Source organism: Harpia harpyja, chromosome 14 (genome assembly GCF_026419915.1).
Source record: "Harpia harpyja isolate bHarHar1 chromosome 14, bHarHar1 primary haplotype, whole genome shotgun sequence".
NCBI lineage: Eukaryota > Metazoa > Chordata > Aves > Accipitriformes > Accipitridae > Harpia > Harpia harpyja.
Window position 1 is genome coordinate 25,373,572 of NC_068953.1, and position 26,624 is coordinate 25,400,195.

At 37.5% G+C, this 26,624-nt stretch overlaps 1 protein-coding gene and 1 long non-coding RNA gene across 3 annotated transcripts; one reads left to right on the forward strand and one right to left on the reverse strand.

Moving 5' to 3' along the window:
* Positions 1-3,068: 3,068 nt before the first annotated feature.
* CFAP161 (cilia and flagella associated protein 161) lies at positions 3,069-10,762 on the forward strand. Of its 2 annotated transcripts, XM_052807505.1 has the most exons (7): positions 3,069-3,174; positions 3,332-3,421; positions 3,596-3,831; positions 5,134-5,218; positions 5,986-6,144; positions 7,283-7,356; positions 8,320-10,762. In XM_052807505.1, exons 1-7 carry the CDS (start codon positions 3,112-3,114, stop codon positions 8,486-8,488), a joined length of 876 nt encoding a protein of 291 aa, XP_052663465.1. In that variant the 5' UTR covers positions 3,069-3,111; the 3' UTR covers positions 8,489-10,762. The 2 variants fall into 2 exon arrangements, with proteins under 2 accessions (XP_052663465.1, XP_052663466.1); XM_052807506.1 differs by lacking the exon at positions 5,986-6,144.
* Positions 6,042-18,109, reverse strand: LOC128150837 (uncharacterized). The gene is made up of 3 exons (XR_008238208.1): positions 18,034-18,109; positions 9,531-9,661; positions 6,042-6,142 (listed from the first exon to the last, which is right to left on the reverse strand). It is a non-coding gene; the product is annotated as an uncharacterized LOC128150837 (long non-coding RNA).
* Positions 18,110-26,624: the final 8,515 nt, after the last annotated feature.

The window sequence follows — 26,624 nt, forward strand, 5'->3', positions numbered from 1 at the left end:
GTTTTACTCTTGTACAGTATTATTTAGTCTGTATTGTTAATCAAATTTGGCACATTCATTATTTTCAACAGGAAAAACAAAAGAAAATGGGGAAAAAACCATAGATACTCTCCCAAGGCCGTAAAGACAGGTATTAAAAAATATTCTTATCCAACCTGCATATGATTAAACATTGTTTTAGTATTGTTTTCAGTATGAATAGAATTTCATAAATTGCCAAACAACAGTCACACAAGTAAAAACCCTGTTTTTCACTATGAAATAAGAAGACATATGAGTGGAAGACCTCACAGGAAACCTTAATGCTTTGCCACTTCCTCTAAATAAAGATGGCATACCTCTTTCTTAGACTTAATTTATATTAACATCCATTCAGACCTTGCCCTTTTTGCCAGATTTGACTAAACTATGATAATTTTACTACTGATACAAACATATATTGAAGTATTTAAAACATGTTCTCTCTCAGACATTACTGGCAATCTTAAGGCAATTAAAAGCCTAACCAATCCAGCCTTATATGTAAACTAATGGCTTAGCTCTATATGCTCTTTTGGGTCTTTTCAACCATCTAGTTCTCTTTCATGTAAAATAATGGCTTAGACAGCTCTATATGCTATTTTGGGTCTTCTCAACCATCTAGTTCTCTTTCATTAATAAAAGAAAAAGAGAAAAGAGAAAGGGGAAAAGAGCTGTAACTCTCGAACAGTAGGGGAGGAGTCTCTGAAAGCACACTGACTAAAAATTTATTTAACAAAGACTTAAAGAAAAAAGGGAAATACTAATATTTCCAATAAACCACATATACCTTTATGTCTGGTCAATTTGTATGCTGGCATAAGTTAACACACAAAACATAAACCAATTCTTTCACAGGTACAGCTTTTCTTCACACCATTTAATAATGCAAACAACTATTAGGAGTAAACATAGATTTTATCTGCTCAAAAGGAAACTGAGCTGAGTTGAATAGGCCTGTAACCTTTCCTGCAGGAAAGATGTTCAATTTACAAACATGTTTATAGAGAGATCCTTTTGTTTGCTTTCATGGGATACTATGCAATCAGAAATGAAAGACTTCCAGGTGGCAAGGACAGTCACAGCATAATCCTACTAAGAGAGGCATGGAGATATGTCTGTACACAATTACATTTTGAGTACTAATACCTCTTTCTATGTAATATCTGCATCAATCTATAAGTAACTGAGCACAGATGGTGCTTAAGACTACAAAACTATGGAAGTTTTCTGTGGATTCTATATATTAGCTACGCGCACAGCAAGACAGAGTGTGTATGTTCTTCTTAATAATACAGCTGAGTATAATACATAGTTTTATAACAAGGATTTATTACTGAATATTGATTTAAAACTGGTTTAATTCTGAAACAAAAAAATCAAAAGATTTGAAACTTCTTAGATATTGCACATTGAGATAAGTAAAAGTAAATTGTAAGTTCAAATACATTATGCAATTTTAAACAAAATTGTGATACATCCACTTTATCATTTGCATACCAGTATGATTAACCAGTCACTCTAATCAAAACCTTAGCTCTGAGAAAAACATGAAAGTAGTTTTAAGCGCTAAGTAGAAATTACTAGCAACACAGAAAATTAATTACATCTCTTTTTCTGAAAACACTTCAGATTTCAAATCACATCTGATACTTCCAAAATTTGTTTGGCTTTTGCTATTCGGCTAAGATGAACAAAGTTTCTTCCCTATTTCAATTAAACGATTTCAGCATTGCTTCTAACACGGCTAGGTGTAGAAAAGCGTCACTTACCAGAACTGACCACAAAGTGGTGCTCTTTGAACAAAAATAGATTGTATTTCGTCCTTAAAAGGTTTGGGATGTGCTGTATAACTTTTTTTTTGTAATAACTTCTGGTTTAAAACACCCACAAACACAAAAGAGCCAGGTTTCATGTGAATTGTTGTCAAAACTGGCTGATGATAGCATGTAGCCCAGCTGTCCATACAAAAAACATTTCCTTTTAAGCTTTTTAAGTTGTCCAGCATCAAAACCTTACAATAGTAAGCTTTCAAGAAAGCCATGACAGTTGTAAAGGGATTAAATTTCCCGTGCAAGGACCTACACCATCACTGAAAATCATTGACTTAAGCTATCTGGAAAGTCAACACATAGCATATTCACTTAGCTTATCTTGCCGTAGTAGATTTCAAAACTAAAATAATAACAGACCAAAACATTTGTAATCAAAACATTCACCTAACCTGTTTGCAATATTCACCAATACTGTAGTGTTAGTTTCACGAGCTCATTTGTTGCGTGAAGCCGATGCACCTCTTTGACCAATACAGAGTGTAAAAGGCTACTCGATTGTAAATACAGCCCCTCGCTACGACTATTGGTTGGCTCAAATTCTCGAATTTCAGCATCTTCCATTTGTGCAACTATACTGTCACACGACTGAACCAGGAACAGAAGTACTTCCATGTCTAATGACGCCTGAAAAGGCGTAAGCATTAAGCCAGGTGATCAAAACGCCCTCAGACAGGGGTGAGGAAGTTGCAGAGCTGCTTTGGGCCCAGCAGCATCGCTGCGCGCTCCCAGCACACCCCTGCAGGGAGACAAGGGGCTCAGCCCAGCCGCCCCGGCGGAAAGCGGGCCTCCTGCCTTCAGAGCTCCTGTCAGACTGGGCAAAAACACAAGGGAATGGATTTTTTTTTTTTTCCCCTTTTACTTGCCGAGGCCTTTCCCTGCTAGATCTTGGTCTGGTGGGTACTAAGAGGACACAAATTCGAGAGGCTTGCTCCCGTCTGCCAGTGTGCCACTTGCACTAACCCCACCCACGCTGGGCACGCCGAAGGAGGGCCAGTCGGTTTACCGGATCTGGTTTTAACATTTATTGCCTTTTTTTCCCCCTCAGGATCCCCCGAACATCCTCCCCCGCCCCCGCCCCCGCCCCCGCTCCCTCCCCCTCCCTCAGTTTTTGGGCCGCGCCTCCGCTGGTCGGAAAGAGCCCGCCCCCTTCTTCACGCTCTCTCCCGCTCATTGGCAGGCTCTGCCTCTCCAGCGCCCAATCGCTAGCCAGAGGGATCGCCATGGCGACGCTGAACGCCGTGCGGCCTAGGCGGCGGCCATGGCGGCCTACAGGCCCGGGGTGCTCATCGGCAACTGGAAGGAGGACGCCTGTTTGGAGGAGGTAATGGTGGAGCCGGGCCCTTCTCCCCTCTCTAGCTCCCGGCGAGCCTTGCCTGCGTCTTCACTTCACGGTGTTCCCCCCTAGTTCTTTAAATTCAGTTTAAACCTGAGATTGTGAGCGCTGAATAACGTCTCCCCCCTCTCTCCCTTGCGAGCAGGACCGCTTGAGGGATTTTATGCATAAAAGAGAACGAGGAGAACTATTAATACAGAAAATAAACAAACTTCAAGATAATCTTTTAAAGAAGGTAATTTTTAAAGAAGATAATGTCAATTCTCTATGGCTCCGCATAGAATAACATAGCTGTTCTTAGTGTTCTTTATGCATTAAGAATGCTACGGATTAGCGTTTCATATGCTAAAATAGTTCTGATATTAGGTTCAGATAATTCTGTAAAAAAATTATGTTTATGTTAATTTAGATACAGCTGTCAGTGTCCAAGGACGGATTTGTTCATTTTGGAGACACTGTGATGCTTTTGAACCCAGACAACAAATCCTCGGTGGAGAATTACCATGGAGTGTGCGGCAGTCTGACTTTGGCAATTAATCTGGATGAAATATCCATGTATTCAGCCAAATCATTGCAAGCCCCTTGTGGAGTTAGCGCAGTCAAGAGTGTGGACCCTGTGGGTCGAAATTCTTTTTGTATTTTAAGGTTTGGTACTTTATTCTCGGTTGTTTTCAATTATTATTTTAGCTTTCAGTATCTTGTTTTCAGAAGTATGCAATGAAGTTTGCTAATATACAAATGAATTTGAGTAAGGGTAATTTATTTCAGAGAGAGTCTTTAATTTTGGTCATGCATTAAGCTTGATTCTGCTCCGCATATTACTGTGAATAATTCCAAGGAATTTTAATTCAGCTTAGAACTGGTGTGAAAATACAATTGAGTTCACTGTATCATTTGGTAAACTGCAGCTGTTTTTAATGCGGTCAAATTTCAGACACAAAACACATCCAAATATCACTTGGTATTATTATTCACTCTCCTGCAAATAAGGTCTCTGAAGCAGAAATTTGTATCAATGCTTTTGCTGTACGTGAAGTGGGCAGTGTTTCTGTTGTCCTAAGAAAACCCTTAACCAAACAGCATATTCTCTCTCTCAAAGACATATTTAATTCCAGATGTTTGTGGGAGAAGAAACAGAAGAACAGGGTCCTGCTCAATAGTTGAAGGCTCTGCCTGAGTGCATGTATTTAGCAATAATAATAGTGTATAAGAGTACAAGCTACCCATATAACCCTGATTGAGCAAAACACTTTAGGTTAGACCTAAGAAAGAATTTTGATGCCAAGAGCATAATTTAGGCCTTCTAGAACTGCAACCAAAATATTTTTGCTTAGCTGCTCTCTGATCTTAGAGTCGTTGGCACTGAATGCTATTGAGTCCCTCATTAGCTGACTACTAAGTTCATCAGCTACGTAAGTTTTTTACGCTGAATATACTTAGAAAGCCTAGAACTTAATTTAGTGAGTCTTTAATGTAAAATACAGAAATCATGCTGGAAATAGGGATATACCAGCACGTATGTTGATGTAATGAACCAAATTATTAAATATCAATTACATATATTACTAGCAACATATGTTAAGTTACAGAGAGACAAACACACACTGTTCTGCTTCTAGGCTCTGATTTTTTCAGATGCTTGTATTAAGTATATTTTAAAGGGGGCTTCAGTGCTGAATTCACATTGGTTTTTCATTGGATGTTATCTTTCCATCCTGCATGTTAATGTATACATCATAAAGAGTAATCAATACAGTCTGTTTCTATTCTGTTAAATATTTTAACCACTAAGTCAAGTATGAAATGTCTTTTCAGTTAAGATATTTTACCTATTTTTAAAGGTAAACTTAATACAAAGTGTTGCCACAAGACCTAATTATAGACCAAAAAAAAAAGTAGAACTGATTATTTGAATGTCTCTTTCTTCCTTTTTTACAATTTTAACAGTGTTGATGGAGGTGCAGTGGGTGAACCAATTAGATTTGGGCAATACTTTGGTCTTGGGACAACCGGAGGGTTTTCTGACCAAATGGTAAGGCAATAAAGTTGCAAATGGCAGTGGTAGCATATACTGATAGTGTGCGTTTAATTACTATACATACATAAAGCTGTACAGTGGTTTAACATCTTGGCTTTACAGAACAGATTCAGAATCATACATTGATCAAGATAAGCAACATCTATTTAGAAAGTTTATGCAACTTGCCTAAGATCTGATGTGCAGACCAAGGGGGCTGGCAGCCAGAATGACTGGATAAAGGAGATTGTAAAAAAGAAAAGAAAAAAGGAAATTAAAACTAGCTTGTGAATCATGAAAGAATTCATCATTAGAGGAAGATTTTTTTTTTTTTTTACTTTAAATAAATCCAGAATTAGAAGATTTCATTTCTTGTGAAGATAAACCATTCTGAGGGAGCAGATTTTTATTATATATTAACATTGTTTCCCTCTGCAAGTTAGAAGCAAGTAAGATGTTACATGTTACAGGTGCACTCCAAATAAATCACCACAACTTTGAAAAAAATTTCCCTCTCAATAACCACTTGGGTGAGAGAGAATCTTTGGAATGTAAATTCGATTTTAAATTAGTATTCACCAGTCTACATATGGAATAGCTAGTTAATGAGTTTATCAACAGTATGGAATCTATGTTATGGGTTTTGTATGTGTAGCTTTAGCGTGGCAGACTGATTATTCAGGAGCCGAAAAATTTTTTTTGTGTTGAAAAATATTGTTTAAAATTACATATCTTGTTTCTTTTATATTTAAACTGTCCTTAATATATATTTTTGTTTACAGTTATATCTAGCAAGTGACCATAAATCGTTTATAAGATTTGCTAAAAAATCTTACCTTCAGCAAGTATTTTTGACAAATGAGCTTTCCTATTTGACTTGCTGGCAAGCTACCTTCTTGGATCCACAGCTGCGTCTCGAATATGAAGGATTTCCAGTTCCTGTAAGAAATTAAAACTGTAGAAAACGTTATGAAGATTTAATTGAAACAGTAGATGGAGTATTCAGAAAAAAGTTGTGTCCATTTTATTCACATATTTTCCTTATGTAAGTTCTGACCTGTAATTTTAGGAAAGGGGGGAGAGAAGGAACAATCTTTTTAACCAGGGAATCTGTATATACAACTGCTAGGTTCTGGTGTTCATTTTGAGGTTCACTTGCTCAGTTTTTCTCATCAGAATTTTTTAAAGGTTGACATTATCATGTTGTGAGGAATCTGCTTTTCAGGACTTCTGAGCACTAAATTCCATTTCCAATATTAGGAGTGTGATTAGTTAAGAACTCCTGTACATTAAATTTAAAAAGTATTAAAAAAAAAAAAAAACCAACACCAAACCCCAACCCGAGGCACCTGAATAAGTGGGTGCTTTTCCAAATGTGGTTTTTAGCCTTCTGCAAATACATTAAGCAGATGCAATATTTTCCTGTTCCACATAACTGCTAGGCTTCCTGAACTACTGGGTGTATAGCAAAATATCATAAACGTAACTGTTCCTCTACAGCCTTGAACTGTGACTCATTTACATGAATCAGCTCACTAATAAACAGTCAAAATTATGTAATTGTCAAAGACAGCATTCTTTATTCACAGTATGTGTAAATGGGGCTGACTAAAAATTAATTGTGTTATACATAAAAAATTGCAAATTGGTAAAATATAAAGGTCCATTTCTAAGCTGTGTCCCCAAACAATCTGGATCTCTCTTATGGCAAATATCAATTTTAAGAGGAATTAGCCTGATGGCACAGGTCACTGGAATGACTCTACTACTTGCTTGAATTTTTTATTTTTTTTATGTTTAAGTGCCCAATACAAGGGAGTGGAATGGAATGTATTGGACAGGAGAATGTGTCTGACCAGAGGGCTAAGCATTTGGCTGTTCTGAGCTGTTAAGACAGTTGTGTTGAGAACTGATACAGTGTAAAATATCTCACTCTAAATAAATGTACAGCAGTCTCAGAGTGATAGAGCGCGATGCGGGCTTACACTAAGCAGTAAATAAAAGCATTTAATTTGAATAAGAATAGTTAAAATTAGTGTAAAAATGCCTGTCAAGTGTCTTCCCTTGGTTTTTTTCCAGGCAAACTCTAAAATTATTATTACTCATTGTCATACTAATCGGAGCTTAGCAGTTCCAAGGAACTTTTGGACAAGGTAAGAATAATTTATGACTGGCAGGAATGCGCATAATGATGTGCCAACATCGAGACTTACTGTAAGAAGCAAGATAGTTTCTTTAGGAACGCACTGAGGAAATGGAAAAGAATGCAGAATGCACATTCTCCTTTCTCTTATTTAATTTCTGGGCTGTGATGTGTGCCACTGTGATGCTGCAGACAATCAGCTCAGTCTTGTTTGGTTTTTTTTCTTTTTAATTCATATCATATCATGCTTCTAGCCTTCTCTAGTTTCTTGGTGGTTCTCCCTTTGAATGTCTTGAGCAATTACAGTTGTTTGGAATTTTTTTTTTTTAAGAAAAAATGGTATGCTAAGAAGTATAAGGAGTAAGAGAACTAAATAAAGCCACACTGCATAAAACTGTATGTTGCTTGTGTCCATATGAATCAATCTCTCAACAACTTGAAGTTAATCCAACAATTCAAGTTAATATGCATGCATTAAATTAATATTGATTAAACATTGTTAAGGAGTATACCAATTGTTTCCCATTAAATTCTGAGCAAGATCTGACTGAGGATTTGTATCAGGTTTTTGAGGATAAAACAAGGTCTGAAAGTTTGAGGCTGAAACAGTTATTAAGTAGCCAGAGTTTTCCTCAGTCAGAGAGAAATGGTGGTGTGAATGGTGATGAGAACCTAACCAGCTTGTACATACTGAGTTTATGTATCAGTGCCTTATACTGATGGGACTGCTTTAGCTCTGAAGCTAGAAAGGTGGCATTTCCCTTTGATTTCCAATTCCTAAATTATTCATAGGAAACAAAGTGGGCTATTGTGTTTCTTATAAGGTACTGATAATTGAAAGTGCGTGGTGATATTTCTGAATAAGCCAAGAGAAACAGGAGAAAACCTTGAACAATTCACAGATAATGCAGATTTGCTGAATTTGTGTATATATTAATTCCCCCTGCTCATCCCCTTTTCTTTGACTTTGCAGGTCTTATTTTGGAAAAGAATATGAAGTAATTTGTCACACTTACCTAGACTCCCATAAAGCTGAAGAAGATAAGAATTACTGGGAAATAGTTACAGGAAATCCCAGCGATGAGGATGGTACAATGATTCATAGACCAAACTCTCAACCCAGAAGGGATCAGAAAGAATGAGTTTCATTAAGAGACATAGAATATAAAAATCCCAGACTACAGCCGACAGAGGTTGATGAGATTCTGATTCTTGGTTTTTCTGTGCAAATTTTAGTTTTAGAGATACATGTTTTAAAAATGGAAATGAAAGTCTACCATTAGTAATATTGTATAATCTCATTAACTCATCAAGAGGGCAAAATCTAATAAATTTTGATGAACCATGCACAACATAAAAAATCCATAAATCAGGAAAGGTTCATTTTCCCATTCACTGATGGCAAAAGATGTCAGAATCCAGGAAATCTAATATATTTTCACTAAATTACTGGCTTTCAGGGTATATTTAGCCAATTCTTCCAAAACCAAACCAGTGTCACACTTTTTAAAAGGGTGAGTGTACAGTTTCCAAGACACTGAAAATCAAACTCATGCAAGCTATCATGGGATACTTTGACATTGAAAGTTCATCTGAAAGAAAGTTGGTTGTTGAGTTTGTTCCACGCTCTGTCTAGCACAATGTTGCCAATTATTAAAAAATCACAAGTAAGGTCTCTTTATCTTGAGATTAGCTTCAGATTTATGGGAATTAATTTAAAAAGGTATAAATTGAGTTTTTTACATTTGTCCATGTATTCTAAACATTTAAATGGCAAGTAACCAAGAACTTGAGCACAATGATACAGACTAGAGACTTCTAGCAGTCTTTTCCATGCGTCACCATGTTCCATTTGCCTCCCACCCACAGAATTTTTTGATCCATAATAATTTCTACCACATTTGACAGCAAGGTAAAATTGTCAAAGAAAATTAAGCCCCCACAAGTTTCATGAAAATAAATGCCAAAGCAGAAAAAGAGCAAGAGACACTGTAAGTTTATGCAGTAAGAAAAAGATTATAGTCTGTGTTTATACCTAATTAGACACCAGAGAATCCACACAAAAAAAACGGCCCAAGAAAGGTAAAAATTTAGGCTGGAACTCACATTTTCTTAAACAACAAAATCAACCAAGTATGAGGTGCAAAGACATGGAAAACAGATGCCATTAATTCATAGAGTTACCTGTCTTCATATGGAAGGTGAAACAGCACCACAGAGAATCTTCTTATTGTATGACATTCCATTATATCCACTTAGTAAAGCCACATGTATACATATTCCATTTCTTACTGTACCACAAGAGTGGGCTCCTTCTGCACAAAGTAAGTGAATTTCTGAGTAAAATTCTACATAAATCTCCATTCTCAAAAAGGATTCCAAAGATCATCAATGTTCATAAAGGTCAAATAAAATGTTTTAAGTATTACCAAAACAAAACCACTAAACTTTCACAAAAGAAGGGACTGATCCAAACATGGCTTCAAGCTCTATTCCAGATAGACTATCTGTTTCAAACCCACTGGCAAGGCTTTAAAAGTTCTTGCCTTTACTCAATATAAATTAAATCTGCAGACTGCAGAATTGGCTAACTAGCACTTGGCATACAGGGCCTCAGAGCAGGAGGCAGATTACAGTTCTGTGACATGCAGGTTTGCTTTGGGGGAGTGTATCACAGAGGATGGTTTTTGAATCACACTCCTCATGTGCAAACCTTCACAGGTCTGTTATAGATGGGGTATTATAGAGGAAATTATCTTTAGGAACTTTTTCTTTCACTTTCTGTGTAAAGGTATGAAACCCGACATGTGGCAAATGATGCACGTTTTTATAGAGGCACTGTTACTACTCCAGTTTACAGAGATTAAAATTCTGCACATTTTCACAATAGATTGACATAATTCTGCTTTGAGTTTGTAGGTATTAAACTAGAAAAACTTAGGCTGCGTGAGTGCACTGCAGTGTTTCTAATTTGACCATTGTGGACATTTATTGGTATTAGGGATGGCAATTTCGAATCTGGAAGTCTCTTTCCTCTGGGTTAAATGTAAGAAACAAGAGGAGGCCTTAAACTGAAACCATTGCTGAAACAAAGCTTTGTGTGAACTCATGCAGGAATAAGAACTGTGTGGGCAGAGTGCCTTGCCCGGCTAATGTTATGGATAGGAGTTTTTGTATGAGTGTGTGTGCGTTTGTGTGGAAGAGAAGCAACGCAGGCTGTACAAAAACAAGTTTTGTAAAGTCTTAGAAGAAAACCAAAGAGATGATAAACATACAGAAATGAGTACAGAAGTAGGTAATGGAATTAGGTGCTGATTAAAAGTGGCTTGGAGACTCTTGAGTGTGTTTTGATCAGTCTGTGCTCATGGGAAAGGACTTCCTGAGCTGTTGGAAAATAAACAGGATTGAATCAACAATTCCTGATTCCATTATCAGTTTTTCTTCTTAACTAAGGCAGTTTTAAAACCACAGATTTGTACATAGCTTCTTATGTCGTATAATACATATTCATAATTCAGCTGATTCATGATACCGAATACAGATATTTATCTGTTACCTAGTTTTTCTTTTAAAAACTGTTTTTTACACTTCTTAATATTGTCCACAGGATGGCACCACATTTTTCTAAACAGCACAATTATTGCTACATGTGTAAAACAACCTGAAATGTTTAAATCCAGATGAGTCCCTGATACAATGCCACAAAAGCTAACCAAGTTAAATCGGGCTTGAATTCTGGGCTAGATGTCATTAATGTTTTATCATGCTTTTGGAAAATAAAGTTAAGCAACAAAGGCAGATATAAGAACATAGAACATTGTATATTGCATACAATCAACTTCTTAAAGCTAAGTGGAACATTAAGTAATTTGTAACCAAAACTTACTTAGAGGAAATTATCTTTAGGAGGTTTTTCTTTCACTTTCTATGTAAAGATACAAAACCTGATGTGTGACAACTGAGGCATGTTTTTACAGGGACACTGTTATTACTTACTCCAGCTTAGAGATTAAAATTCTGCACATTTTCACAATAGATTGACATAATTCTGCTTTGATTTTGTAGGTATTAAACTAGAAAAAAAAATCAGTCTGTGTAGAATGCACTGCAGTGTTTCTAATTTGCCCATTGTATACATCTATTAATAAACACAGGATTTAATATAAGGAACATGGGATTGAATATTAGCGCAGAATCTGAACAATCCTGCAGCTGCCAGTTAGCAACACAATATGGTCTAGTGGGTAGAGTAATGGAGACCTGAACCATACTCCAGATCTGACCACTGTGTAGCTAAGGGCAGGCACTGCATTTTGCTTGTCAGTGTATTCTATATCATGAAAAATGGACAGTGATGCTTGCCTCGTTTGCAAAGTACTTTGACATATACCAATGAAAAGCAAGATCATGTATTAAGAAAGCTTTTAATGCTTCTTCCAAATTAGACCCAATATGGATAGCTCTACAAAGTACATTGTGGGAAGATAAAACTCACTTTGCCTCCATTCCAGGCAGCTCAAAAGCTGTTAGCATGAAGCTGATCCTGAGCTATTATATTAGTCCTTGCTGAGGGACAGGATGCATTAGTTCAGATTTAGTGCTGTGCTAATATAGCTTTTCACAGGCCTGAGGCAAAGAGAGAACTCACATCTGCACATGTTTTGCAGACGTGTGTAGGCAGCACAATATTGAAGTAAAGAAGAGGTACAGAGAACTCAAAGAGTCAGCAAAGAAAAGCTGACTAGTTAACTCACACATTGGTAACACCAGAAAATGAAAATCCAGTTTTAAATCTGCCTTTTCACTTCTCTCTCTTTTGCATGTTTCCCCAACTTGTATTTCACATCACATCACTTCTCCTCTGCCATGTCATCTAGCCCAAACTTACTGATTTGCCGTGGTTATGAAGTGCTCTTCTAGCTCCCTGGCCCCTCACCCTAATCACATCAGTATCTTCAGAGGCTGCTTTTCTTTTCATTGATTGTCATGAAGCATTGTTTTAGCTCGGACAGCTGATCAGAGGAGGAAGCCATATGCAGGTTTAGTAACTGGATAAAACATCTGAGGGAAAAAAAAAAGGCAAAAAAAAAAAAAAGCACATAATAAGAAATTCCATGCAGCAGTGGAAGAAAATATCCAAGCACTGGAAAATTTGGTGGAGTTGGCAGGTAAGTGGGTGATTTTGATAACATCTGTGCCCACTCACCCTAAATTAATATTGCACATCTGTTGTAATTTGAGGGTGTGTGTGTGAAATGTTCTTTTAAAACTATAGCTGTTGCTTTAGAAACACTTAAGACTCTTTAATGCATGAAAACCAAAGGGGGGGGGGGGGCACAAAATAAAAATACAGATGTGAAATGCAAAGTACATTAAATAGAAGTGGAGATTAGGAAACCCCTATTCATTTTGCCAGCTACAATACCCTTCTAAATCTGTTCTGTTTTAGGCTTTGTCCCTGGTCCGGCCTCCATTCTCTGCCTGACCTGCCTTATTTCCTTGCCTGTACAGTATAGAGAGGGGCAAGCCACAGTTTGCTAGCTCCCCTCTTCCTGCTAGTTTGACTTCATCCTGGAAGCTGTAAAAGGGAATCTAATCCTCAATACTGCGTTTCCCTGGATAAGAGGAGAAGTGGAAAGACCTGTCACCTTGCTGGATGTGTGCTATTTCAGCACGGATATGAGCAGCCATAATAATGTCAACTACATGATTTGCATGATAGGATAGCATTACTTATAATGAGAGGGACAACTTGCCATAAAGACCAAGGGAGACCCGCCCATTTTGGTTTGTTTGGTTTGGGTTTTTTTTTGTCAACACTATGTATGGAGGGTATGTAATGAAACAATTGACACTTTTCTTCTTTTTTTTCCACTGGTGGTCTTGTACAAGGCAATGTCTTTTATGTAAGAGAACAGAATCATCAGTAATACACTAGAAAGAATTGCTACAACAGAGTCACTTAGCTTTCTCTTGAAAAGTTTCTATATTATTTGGTAAGTAGGACTCAAAGTGCAGTAGAATAGGCATAAACATTAAAAAGTGCCCGATGACATTAATACCCACATTCAATGATGAAATTAATTCATATACATGCATCTCTGCTATATGGTTATATGATAAGCTCAGAGAGCTAATTTCCCAACATCTGTTAAATGCTGTTTTGTAGAGTATGTCAAAACAAAACTAAACAGACCATCCAGCTACAGACCAGCTAGTATATATGTTTCTATAAGGCTGGTCTTGTTTTAATTATAGGCTCCTTGGGGCAGAGACCATAACTTCATCTTTTTTTCCAAACACGAACAACTACAGTAGAGAATTTCATTAAGTAATAGCATAAAGTTGTTATTAAAAGTTGTCGTAAGATAACAAGAAATTGAAGTAGACCTGGTGCAAATAACCAGAGATACAGGCATATGAAATCTACACATAAAACAGCACCAAATAGTAAACTCCTAGTGTGGGGTATGAAGATGCAGCTGCCCAAGTAATTCTGACGTTAATAGGAGTTGCTAGGAGAAAAGCCCATAAACCACAGTGGTGTCCTTGTGGGTCTGACAAACCCACAGAGGGGAATAAGAATTATACATGGCAGTATTTATTTTTATATATATATTTAGTTATTTAATTATATGGCATACTAGTTAAAAATACCTAACCAACTGTTAGCACAAGTCCCATTTGCAAAAGTGATACCGGTCCTGAGAAATTGAGGAGCTGTTTCTGCAGCTTGTTCATGTCAAAACTGTTAGGAATTAGGTTGTACAAATGTTACCTGTAGAATTTATAAAAACATTAAATCCCTAGGCAAAATGAAAGCAAGAAACTAGTGAATAAGCAAAGCACTGAATTAAGGTTTGAGTTATCTTTCCTTTATGGGCAAAACCTCTTAAAACTCCTAAAATGCTAATTAGAGTGGATTATTGTTGTAGGGTCTCTAAAAGTTTAAATGTAGCAGTTTGTGAAATCCACATCAGACAGCAGTTTCTATCCTTCCTCCCTTGTTTCCTACCACTCCTCTTGCTTGGGCTTTCTGCCTCTTCTATATTCTGAAGAAACAACTGAGCAGTTGTTTGGGAAAAAGTTTAAGGTTCATCAGCTTTTCCGGTCTTTTTGCTGACAATTTTGGCAGCATCAGTTTAGCCAGAACACCCAAGATGTATTATAGTCTCACAAATAACCAGTGAATTTAACTGACCATGAAAAGAGGCACATTTAGCCATATAAATACACAGATATATAGAAATAAAAATGAATTAGCACTATATACACATGCACACACTGTGTAGTTTAATGCTGACACAGAAATAACATGTAGTTCAGCATATACAGGAGAACAATCTTTCCTCATCTAAGAACATTAATTGGTTTCTTTTGAAACTACCTGAACTAATTAGTTCTTTCAGTGTAATCTTAAGTGGTCAGGGACATATTCAGGTCTGATTATAAGTGTCTCCAAGGCATCACATGGTAATCCAAAATAACACCCTAGCTACGCTTACTGCTTCACCATGCCCCCTTTTCTCCTAGCCATCGTCATTCCCCTTTCTGCTTGCTGCACAATTGTGTCCTCAAATCCAGCTGACCACAGGTTCTACTCATTGTCTTACAGAGAAACTATGAAGTTGCCTAGAGATGGGCCAACTTATGAGCTGTGCTCTTCGTTCCTCCTAAGCGAGTCAGTGTGATAATTCTCTAGAACCTGTTGAGTAGAGGACCTAGATCACTTTCCTCTGTGGTCAATAATTCATAATTACAACAAAAACAGCTTTTAACCTTGTTGGTGTAAGTTTTGTGATAAGGTTCTAATTTATTTTACTGTGTTTTCTGAATTTGCTGCCAAAAGGGCAGTTGAAATTTACTCTTCAAAACTTTCCTATTGGAATACCAGCTTTGGATCAAACCAGGAATTCTGGCAGAAGTTGTCATATTGTACAGAAATATTTATGATGAATAAAAGATTTTTAGACCTTAAATAGAACAAACATTAATAATTTGAGCAGGTTGCTATGGTATTGGTAAAACATTTTTTGGGAGTCCCAAGCAGGCATAGTTGAATCTATCAGCATTCAAAATCTTTACCAGAATGGGCAGCTTGAAAGGGAACTAAAGAGTGCCTCCTGCCTTGTTGTCTAGAGAAGGGAAGCCAACCAGGAGAAAGGGGAAGGTCTGAGTATGAAACTGCAAACCTTATAGACTTAATGCAGTTAACTTTGGCCTAGCAAGTTCTTGAAGAAAGTGGTCAGCTATGGTAAGCACTGAGACAAGCATCAGAGGAAGAGGCAGTCACCCAGTGATTAGGTGGTCACATAGCTGCATGGCATTACAAATTCATGCTTATCCCTATTGTGAAGTAAAATGTATAATAGATCATAATTGCAAAAATGGGGGGTGGACTAATTTCTTACGTACATGGTAAATTGATGCAGCTCAGGTGAGGGGCAGTAACCAACTCTGTCTTTTGTTTTTATGGCACCATTGTAAATCAGCGATCATAGTAGATAGAGGTAAAAAGCAAAGAGACTAGCCAGGCCAAAAATCCCCTATGTTTGAGCTTTGTATCTCTGGTCACTGTTCCAAACAAAGACAAAACTCCTTCCATTTCCCTAGCTAATACAGGTAATGGTATTCTACTCTACACTCATACATGTATTATGTGCTTTTTCATCCTTCATTTACCATATTTGTGCATCAGCATCCCTCCCTGTTAAATGGCCATAACTCTTTCCTAAAGGAAGACTGTAAGAAGTATTTTGTGAATGTTACTAAGTGCTCATAAGAACAACACAGAAATATTACAAAGAAAATGTTATAATTGTTCTTGGCATTCTAAAATTTACCACAAAATTTGTCTGCATATATTTGTTCTCAAATGGCACCAAATTTTGCAGGTTGAATTAATATATTTATCAATTTTGATATCCAGACAAAAATGGTCTGGATCCATTCTCTTTTCCCCACATTCCTGTTTCAGACACAAATGACAATTTGTTTAAAAGGGATCCATGCAGCTATCTCAATGATTACACTGTATGACGTTTGATACAACATAGCTTATTGTTCTCACTGTTCATTGAAGGTTTTGATGCTTCCAGTAGCACTTGTAATTCAACATTTTCCTCTGTCCCATGCTAATTAATATATGACTATATATCAACTGATTGTACCGCGTTAGGCAGTCATGGAATTTTGTCCTTGAGTGCTAAATGATTTTAAACAGTATCACGCTTTGGGACTAGTGAATGGTTCCTGCTGAACACTAGCTTTATACAGCATTCAGAAACACCAACACAAATTCCTGCTTCCTATGAAATTAGCTTAACAAGGATTTGGGGAGTAACCATTTGCACTGTATGGTTGATGTGTGCAACCTTTTCATCTAAGCAATTATTTCTGAGAACAGAACGTTCATTCATCAGAGAAAGAATTGAGGCAAAGTCAATTTATACCACGTATTTGGCCTGTTACACAGCACAACCATTAGCTGTCTGGTTTTAGAAGTTAAGTGTTACATATAAACCAACAAGTGGTGAAGGTTTTTTAGTCATCCCATGTCACCTATAGCAATTTTAAGTTTTCTGCAATAACACAAGGTTCATATTGTAAAGAAAGATGTTGTCAGAATTGATATGAATGCATGATAATGATTTTTCAAACATATCTGAAGCTATTCTATGAAAGAGAACTTACTAACATGCTGGGGTAGGGCAGCAATTTTTTGAAATGAACAGTGTAATTAAGTGAGCACAACCCTCCTGTGTAACTGTCATGAAGAGAGCATTCATCACCTAGAGTTCTTGTGCCTGCAACATAACAGCATCGTTGGCTAAGACAGGCTTCCTGAGGGTGGGACAATGAAGTTGAAACTGAACTGACAGGCAATGAAAGGAGTTCTTAAAGAGTTCAGTAAACACATCCATGAAAACAAAATTACAGAGAAAAAGAATACAAACTAAAGCTGTTCAAAATGTATTTAAACTTGCAGAGCTATTTGTCCCTGGGGAGAATCCAATATGATATTAAGCTTCTGCAGGTGAACATAGGTTATTTTCCCCACAGAAATAAACAAAGGCCATCTTTACAATTTCATAGTCAAATATAGCCATAGTTATATTCTTCAATAACAGCCTAGGAAGTTTTGTGTTGATACTTTTCTCCCTTGTTGATCAAAGTTAAAAAAGTTCGCTTGAAAGAGTGTTTTACAGATCAAAAAACCCCAAACCTTTGCCACAGTTAAAAACAGTTTGCCTCATATAGTTCGTGTTACTGCAAAAAGATCCTGGTATGATAAAGCCACTGGTTATGGAATAAAAAGTATATTGGGTTTACATCTCAAAATTCATTAATCTATGTAACGTTTGCATGTTGAGTACAATCAGGGCAACACCTAAAAGTTATAATTAATAGCTTCGCTTAGGTAAAGAAAACAAGCCATTAGTGAGGTGAATCTATTTTACCTGATTTTGCCAATTACTACATTACATACTTCCAGTCCAGAAGAACATTAATACAAAATATGAATGGCTGGGCAGGCTTTTGAAAAAAGAACTAAACAGAAATGTAGCTCCCAAAAGAGGTTACGAGAGTAGTAACCGTTGAAATGAAATTAGCCACTATGCCCAAAACAGTACATTGTTGCTGTATTGCATAGAGCAGAATAAACATTCCAGGAAGTTCCAATTACCTTAATGATGGACTTTCATTTAACCATATTTCTGAGTCAAATGCATCTGCCTTCACCTCCCAATCCTCTGAATTCTGTCTCATGAAGGTATGTACACAGGCAGCAAACAAATCAAATTGCAACAATCTGCTGGAAGAAAATAAAACAAATTCTTTAGTCTCTTACTGCAAAACATGCTCCTCAGACTTCTTATAATTGTTTTCTGAACTCTTCCCACATTGTTAACATTTGTGCTAAAAAGAGTGGATGCCAGAATTGGACATCGAGTGGCTCGTTTAATGCTTTATTCAGTAGTAAGGATGCTGTTCCTCCTTGATGCTTTTTGGCACGTGCATCCGTTTTCAAGGCTGCATCCAAGGCCACAGTGAGGGTGGGTGGCCTGGGGCTAGATGGAGAAAAGCGTTGCATCCCTTAACCCCGCTCCTTTTCTCATTTCTTTTTGCTCAAGCAGTTTGAGACCAGCACAAGCTGTTCCCCCAGAGTCAAGGAAGCCACAAGGGGAAGATGGAGAAGTGAGATTGGATGCACAGAAAAATGTGCTTGGGCTCAGTAGTTAGGCTAAGAACACCTGGTTGCTACTTTACTGAATTCAGCTGTTAGTCATTATTCCATGCTGCTTTTGGGAGACTGGAAGGGACTCTTCTTTTGCATCGAGATTACGATTTTCTCTCTCCTGACATTCTGCTGCTCTAGGTAAATGCGAGCTTTACCTATATCTACTCTGGCTGTACTTGCACATACAGAGTTTTAACAGCCAATTGCCATTACATTCTTTAATAAAGACATTAGAATAACGGATAAAAGTATAACTTCAGTGATATAACCTAGCTGTGTATTTTAAATTGTGTAAGGTGTTTAAGGGTAAAGAACAGCTGAGGACTAAGAAAAATATTATGACTCAGAAAGTAGTGAAGACTGACTAAAAAATACAAGTTAATGGTTATTTTCAGCTGGGAAGGATATTAACAAGGGGAGATCCCAAGACCTGCACCAAAACTGGGGTTTATTTAATGTATTTCCTACTCATCTGGAAAGCAAGCATGCAATAGCAGAGACAGCATAATTGGGAAATTATACGTGATTATTTAGAAAAGCCACAACTTTAAAAAACCCCATAACCCTAAAGGAAGGGACCAGACAAGATGGCAGCTGAAAGTTAGCATAGGTAAGTGTGAGGTAATGTGTATTGAAAGGAACAATTTGAACTATTCATATACACTGATGGTTTGCAAAATCACTCAAGAAAAAGATCTAGGCGTTACTGCGGACAGCTTAATGGAAACTTCTACTCAGTGCACAGTAGTGGTCAAAAAAGCAAACAAGATGTCAGGCTATATTAAAGGTGGATTGGAGAATAATACTGGAAATAATAACAATATCATCAAATACATCAATAAAGTATTCTTCATTTTAAGACTAGCTTATTTTGCTTTCATTATCTGAAAAGAAATAGGAATCACCTGGAAAAAGGAATTAAAAAGGATTTAGGGGCATAGATAAACTTCTATAAAGTGAAAGATTTTTAAAGGGTGTCAGAATCGTGACATCCTTCAAATTAAGTTTTTTTTTTCTCTAAACAACTTCTCTGCTCCTCAGTTCAAGTTTGTAAACAAGGATAGCAGATCCACTGACCTTTATCATATATACAGAGTTGAATGGATGAAAAGTGGCATACAGACTGTGGATGAACTTCTTTTGAGCACAAGGCCTGAATGTCATTTCCCTGCTGCTCCAGAGAAAAAGGGAAATGTCAGTTCCTCACTGAACCTCTTCTCTGCTCTCCCCTGAGCCCAGTCTGCAGGGTCCAATCCAGTATCGCATCTTATCCAGCTTAGGTTCAGCTGATGCCTATACCCAGCAACTTCTATTCAATCTTTACCCACATCCTCAAATCCAGCCTAGCATCCTAACTTCAGACCTTTCCTGCTTTAATCCCTTCCTTCCCCTCATGCCCTGCACTTACATATCTGAACTACTCTCTGCTGCTTCCACTGTCTCACACTAGTTACCCCACTGCTCCCCACATGGCTTTTTAGCCCACTTTCCTCTCATGGCAGACACAGCTCACCAGCTTAGTTCCTTCAGCGTCTGCTGTCAGGATTATCAACACTGTTAGACATCCATTAATTTGGCTCCCCTGCAGTACCTACACAGCAGGTCTCTTCCCCGTGTTCTGCAGACCGCTGGTAGAAGTGCAGGATGCTGTTGACATTATCAATTACTATTCATGGTAAACAAGAAAAAATAAAATCAGAGGTTAATTTACAGCAAAGAAACACCCACCACCCAGCTTATGGCTATAGCATGTCTCAAAGCATGTATTGCTTAGATACTAATTAAGGTGGGAGGTTTCTCTCCTAATTACTTGACATACCAGGTTGAAAGCTGTCCTGCGGATGACGGACAATGATACACACCAACCTCTGTGGTTCCTAGGGTAGAGTGCTTGCTATAAATAGAAGTCAAGTTTGTAAATTTAACATTGTTTAGTCTGAGGATAAGTGAGGAAAATGGGAAAATCATTTGCCCAGCAGTGGGAGGGTGTGGAGTGTTGTTTTCTGCTGGGGATTTTTATTACTAAACTCTTGAGAGCCTAGAGATGTCACAAGGTCCTTTTGCTGTTCTGGGCTGTGAAACCAGGAGGGGAAAATATGAACTGATGCAGTTATATAAAACTTACAAATGTGTTTAGCATTTTCTGTGACAGTGAAGGCAGTCAGAAAATTTAACTGTTTCCTTTGTGAACTTTATTTTGTTTGTCTGGAAGTTTGCTCTGTTCCAGAACCGGCAGTAGTCTTGTACAGAGCAGGGGCAGGACATTTTCCCACATAAGCAAAATAAATTCTAATTACAATAAAAATGGGAGGAAAAAAGAAAAATTAAAGTTATGCTGTGAAATGGCATTATTACCTCTCTAACAGGAAGCATATGGAATAGTAGCATGCACATAGGTCTAAGAGCCAGGAATAAATCAGTGCTAGTCTAGACATGCTGATTCCAGCTGTGGCCCTGAAGCAAGCTGTTAGGGCTAGAATTTGATTAAGTCTGATACCAATCTGGAGAGGATGATGAATGAAGGCAGAGTAACACTGTCCCATCAGAGTTGTGCTAGAGGTACTTACATTATGGCTGCGACACAGGCAGGAGAACAAGGGTTACCCATTGTAATCCCCTCCTTCTAACAGTGACTGGGTCCACAGCCAGTATCAGAAATCAGGGTGGTACATCCTATGGAACAATGACTTATCATGTAGCCCCGTTCTCTCCAGTATAGATAAAGGAGCAGAGGAAATGTCTTAGCTCAGTCCTGTTTTCCACTTCTTAGCATGGCCCTCACTCATGATTTCACTTGTGCTTTCCCCACTGTGGCTATTACATTCAATTAATTAATATTTTTAAGCACCCAGAAGACAGAAAGCCTACGTATCATCTATTTAGGGTAATTGCCTCACAAAAAATACATAAATAAGTGTTGACCAATGATGTAATTTCAGAGAGTAAAGCACTAGCAGAGTCTTACAAACCCTCACAAAAATACTTCCTCTCTCCTTCTGGCTCTACTCACTTCCCCAAAATAGTGAATCCCTCTCAAGTGATCTGATATGAATAACATTTGCACCTCCTTTACTATTATCTTATTTTCACACAGCAAAAGGATCCTAGTTTGTGTCTGTTTGTTTTAGCTTGATTTCTGTCATCCTCAGACAAAACTCTTCCCTCGACTACACAGACTTTATTCACCAAAGAAAAACCTCCCAAAGCCCTTGCAGACCTTATGAAAGACGTTTTCACTCACTTGGGTTAAATAAGCACTGTGTGTTTTCTTCTTTTTTTTTTTGGGGGGGGGAAGGGTAAAAAGTAATAAATGAATCATTTCAACTTTGGGTGAGAAGTTTAGGTGTTGTGTTTGTACCACGCAACTACATAAACACAGAACGAGCCAGTTAACCAATGAATTGCAGGAATAAGAAGCAATGAGATGATCTAAAACATTTTAACACATTTTCCATATATTAGCCCTTGGACTAGTTGTGTTTTGCTTTCTTAAAACAGACACAAGTCAGTAAAAGTCCAAAAGGAAAGTCTGAGGTTTTACATTTCTGTTTGTGGTACAGGAAAAGGGTTACGATCTCAGTGGTTGATTCAGTGAAATAACATCTCTTTTATACACATCTGCCTAGCAAGTAGGGCGGTAGTTGGAAATACCCAATCTAAAGCATTAAAGATTTGCTGGCAAATAGCAAGGCATTTTCTGCAGAGGAAAAGTTGTTATATTGAATAGTCACTTTGAATGCTTAGGAGTTACAGTCAAATACCCAAACACTGTGGAGTTACACTGCATTTATTATTTTGTTAAGTATTTAACACACTGGGAATTGACTCTGCTGCATATTTCATATCCAAGAAGGCATGATAATAGTGGACTTAAATAAGAAGATACTTGGCAATGGTAAGTAATATTTTTATAGCAAATTATTTAAGCATCATGCAGTCGGCTCTTTTTACATGTCAGAATGTATAATTTTTAACTGTTTTAATTTGAGAATTTAAAAGAGTAAACACGTAAGAGGTAAAACTAGAGGTGTTTCACAAACTATGTTTTTGTCTGTCTATTCATTGTGATCACTTTTGTTTTTAAATTATATGACAAATTTGAAGTAAATTATTGTTGTTCAATAATCAGCATTATGACTTAAAGCAGAGATGCTCTACGTGGAAGTACCTTAATTTAGGACACTTTTAGTTTGCTGTATAATATTTCTCCTATTTCTTCTGACACATATAAAAGCCAGCAGAGTGGACCAGAGACTTTTGTGAGTTTGTAGCTTTCTTCAGTTTTGAAGGCCTCTGTAAACCTGCAAAGTTATGAGGCAGAAAAGAAACAAAATCACAAATCAAATAATTCATTACTCAAAACCATTTTAAATCTACAAAATCTCTCTCACTAGCAATTAAACTTCATAAATAAGAGGAATGAATTAATTTAAAAAACAGATGAAAAGGAGAGGATATGGGAATTTTTTTCTTTTTTAGCTTTTGCTAAGTCTTTTTTTCCCCTGAATTGTTTCTAACCTTTCTAGTCATTTCAACTCTGCTGCATAACTGCAGGATATATTCTTTAAATATTTTTTCTTTAAAGAGGCAATGCAGAAAAATGCATTTCTTCATGAGAACTGGATGGGGGTAGTATCTAATCCTCTGAAAAAACATACACATTTCCAAACCACTTTAAAATTAAACATTAATATGATTACCTACTACAGTTTCAGAGTATAGTTCCAAGCAAGACATCCAAATGCACTATTTACTTGAATCTCTGTATGAACTAGCCTATACAGGAAGTCAGTAAATTGCTCCAGAGTCTCAGCCTCAAAGGGGATACGTATTTGTTTAGTCATATACTATAAATAACATCTGTAGACTTGAAACCTTGCCAGCATTATTAATGCAGTGTTCACTTCATAGTATCCTTTATTATGAGCCTCATTAGTAACTGATTCATACAGTATAAGCCTACAGAAAAAACATGCAGGCGAGTATAGCACACACATATTGATGATATATTATCCATCCTGCCAGTGTAACCTCATTTGTTGTGGAGCTGGTATGCTCTGAGCTGAGCGCACACCTCCTGGCAAGCAGCCCCTCGGGAGATGCAGTCAGGGCAGAGACTTCTGGAGCACCCCTTGCTGCTCCTCTGCAGGGGGATTGCTGTCAGGGTGCAGGTGGGGCCAAAACACTCCCCTCTTTCCCCACTGTACCAGCCTGTGGCTGTGAATGGGTGACATAAAGCTGTGGGGCTGTCAAATTGCTTCAATTTATGCTGAAGGACTGACCTAACAGACGATGGCCTCATCAACACTTTTACAGCTTTTTGCTATTAGAGAGCACCAGTGATGTGATCTGCTGCTTTTATTTACCTAGTGCTACTATAACAGAATATTTATGCTGTCTATATTACAGTATGACACATACTGTATACTGTAAAATAACTTGCATGCTTTATCATATGGAATAAAATTTGTATGTGATAGATTCTGCATAACAAGAGATGGGTTGGTGTAGGATATCATTATTTGACACCAGCAAATTCTTATTGTTTTCTAAGAGTAGTTGTTAATTGTTTTGTTCATTGTCCCAGTAAGAAAACCCCAACATTTAATTATCTTAGTGCTTTTCATCAGAGAAATCCCCACCCCACACATCCAAGAAAGAAGGTGACATCTACAACCCATTTTCATTGATGAGGACAAGGATTCAGAAGTGAGGGAAAGTAAAAGTATCTAGGGTCAAAACCACAGGTCACTATCAGAGCTGGAACCAGATCTCCGGACTCAATATAGTGTTCTGTCAAAAAATGAGCTGGGGCAGATTGTTACTGCTTTATAGTGAGTGGTGTGTATTAGATGTGGTTGGTAAGGTTCAGTTATAGGTCATTTATCCCTTTGCCCAAGATTAATGCTGAGACCAAACTGATATTGTCAAAATCTTAACAGTTTTCCTCTACTCATTTTATGCATTTAGGGTCCACTCCTGTTCTTGCATGCAACCCACAAAGGTCTGCGTATTCTTACCTCTTGAATGTTTGAGTCAAGTCTTTTAGGATTCACTCCACAAATTAAAAGACAAAATTTATAATCAGTTTAAAAGACGTTGAAGGAAAAGGGAAGAACCAGAATGGAAATCCTGGGTTATGTTGGTGGTTGTATGGTTGTCTTGGAACATGATTTTGGACAATTACTTGGGACTTAAATTCCAGAAGAGGCTATTTCATTTGGGAAATCCAAACTGAGACAAAGGATATAGTATCAGTTCTTCTGGAGAGATGACTAGATATTCTCTAGATCAAAAATGAGCATACTTAAGGAAAGGTCACTTGAAAATTTGACCTCCCTGAGCACATCTCTGCTCTAGTGTCAGGGTCATTCAGTGGCTGCCCTCAGGAGTAAGCCTACTGTAGTACATTGCATTGTGTGAACCTCAACATGGTGTTTTACACACTCACAGGCATACCAGCTTGTTGTGCATATCCAGACAGCCTTTCCAGATAGTCTATTCACAAGACAACCATGTATCTGGAGGCAGACAATCTGTCACACAATCCAATCATATATCCGCTCTTGTCCCCTCCATCAGCTGCAAAATAAATATAGTACCTGTGATCTGAGTTATACCGATTTCTTATGGATTAAGGTATCCCTTCCACTCCCTAATGCTATGGAGCTTAATTAGTTACTATCTGGTAGCCCTGGACTACAGACACTGTGAACCTAACAGTTATTTTTCCAATGTTTAAACTGACGTCATCACAAAACCCCCAAAGCAATCAAATATTAGATCATGCAATAAAGTTCCATGATACCTTCCACCCCATGGTCCCCCTTACTAACCTTCACAAAAAATGCTGGGGAAGTGATCATGGGCCATAACAGTAATAGTCAAGCTCTTTTAGACAAATACAGAAATAAAAGCAAATGAGTATCAGGACACAGCAATGTTTAAAAGAAATGGTAACTAAACAGTGTAACAATCTACCTGAAAGTATAGTAAATTTTCAAGATTAGTAGAATGTCTGTACGTTCAGAATTGGTGCTTATTTTCAAAGATATGCTTTAGCTGGAGCAGAAATTATTGCCATCGGTACAGGAATTACAGGTTAAATTTTTCTATTTGACAGGTTGATTAGACTAACTAATTAGAACAACTTCTTCTGGGCTTGAAACCTGTGTTCTGTAGGAAAAACAAACCCCAAGATCAGGAATCCTCAGCTGAGATCTCTCAGTCACTAGCTCCAAGTTATTTAACATTAGACACTGCTCTGAAGGTGTAGGCTGATTTCGAAACATGAAAAAAAAGTCATCTCCCAAAGACACTAGATCCTAGACCGTTTAGGATGCTACAGCTGACTCCAGCACCATCTATCATACCTATAAGCAGGGTGTCATCAGACCTCATGAAGCACCAGAAGCATTGTGTTTTGTGTCTTAACAGGGAGCTATTTATATGACAGATCATACTGTTTCACTCATGAGAAAGCTGTAAAATAATCTAGTCTCATTTTGCTGTCATCAATAATGCTAGTGAGTAACATACGTGGTGTGCGTTATTACGACTAAAGTTAGTGTTAAATGCTACAGTATTGCAGAAGATAAGAGCAAGAGAGCTGCCATTGGGGCTTTATACTGTTATCTTCAACACCACAAATAAAGCTATCTATTCAGCTTCATTCTGATTGTCACAGCCTTAGAGATAAAGTAAAGCAGCAGAAATGTGAAGGGTCCTCAAGACTTGTTTAGTGCAGAGTTAAGTAGCAGCGTGTATTAAGTAGCTTTGCCTCTGCCAGGCACCAGGAATGACAATTACTCAGAAGCAGCTACTGCTAAAGCCTTGCAGTTGAAATGATGACTGTACTTATAAATGTGGCAAAGTCATCTTATTCAGGCATAGATATCCAAGAGAAGAGATTGCATAATTCCTCATCAATCACTGACAATACTAATTAAAAAAACCCAAAACACCAAACCAAAAAACTCCACACCATCCCCCCTTAAAAAAAAAAAACCACCCCAAACCCAAACAAACTAACAAAC

Coding starts and splice junctions, on each gene's coding strand:
- CFAP161 (XM_052807505.1), top strand. CDS start 3,112: ATGGCGGCCTACAGGCCCGGGGTGCTCATCGGCAACTGGAAGGAGGAC. Junction 3,422..3,595: donor AAGATAATCTTTTAAAGAAG/GTAATTTTTAAA, acceptor ATGTTAATTTAG/ATACAGCTGTCAGTGTCCAA. Junction 7,357..8,319: donor CCAAGGAACTTTTGGACAAG/GTAAGAATAATT, acceptor TTGACTTTGCAG/GTCTTATTTTGGAAAAGAAT.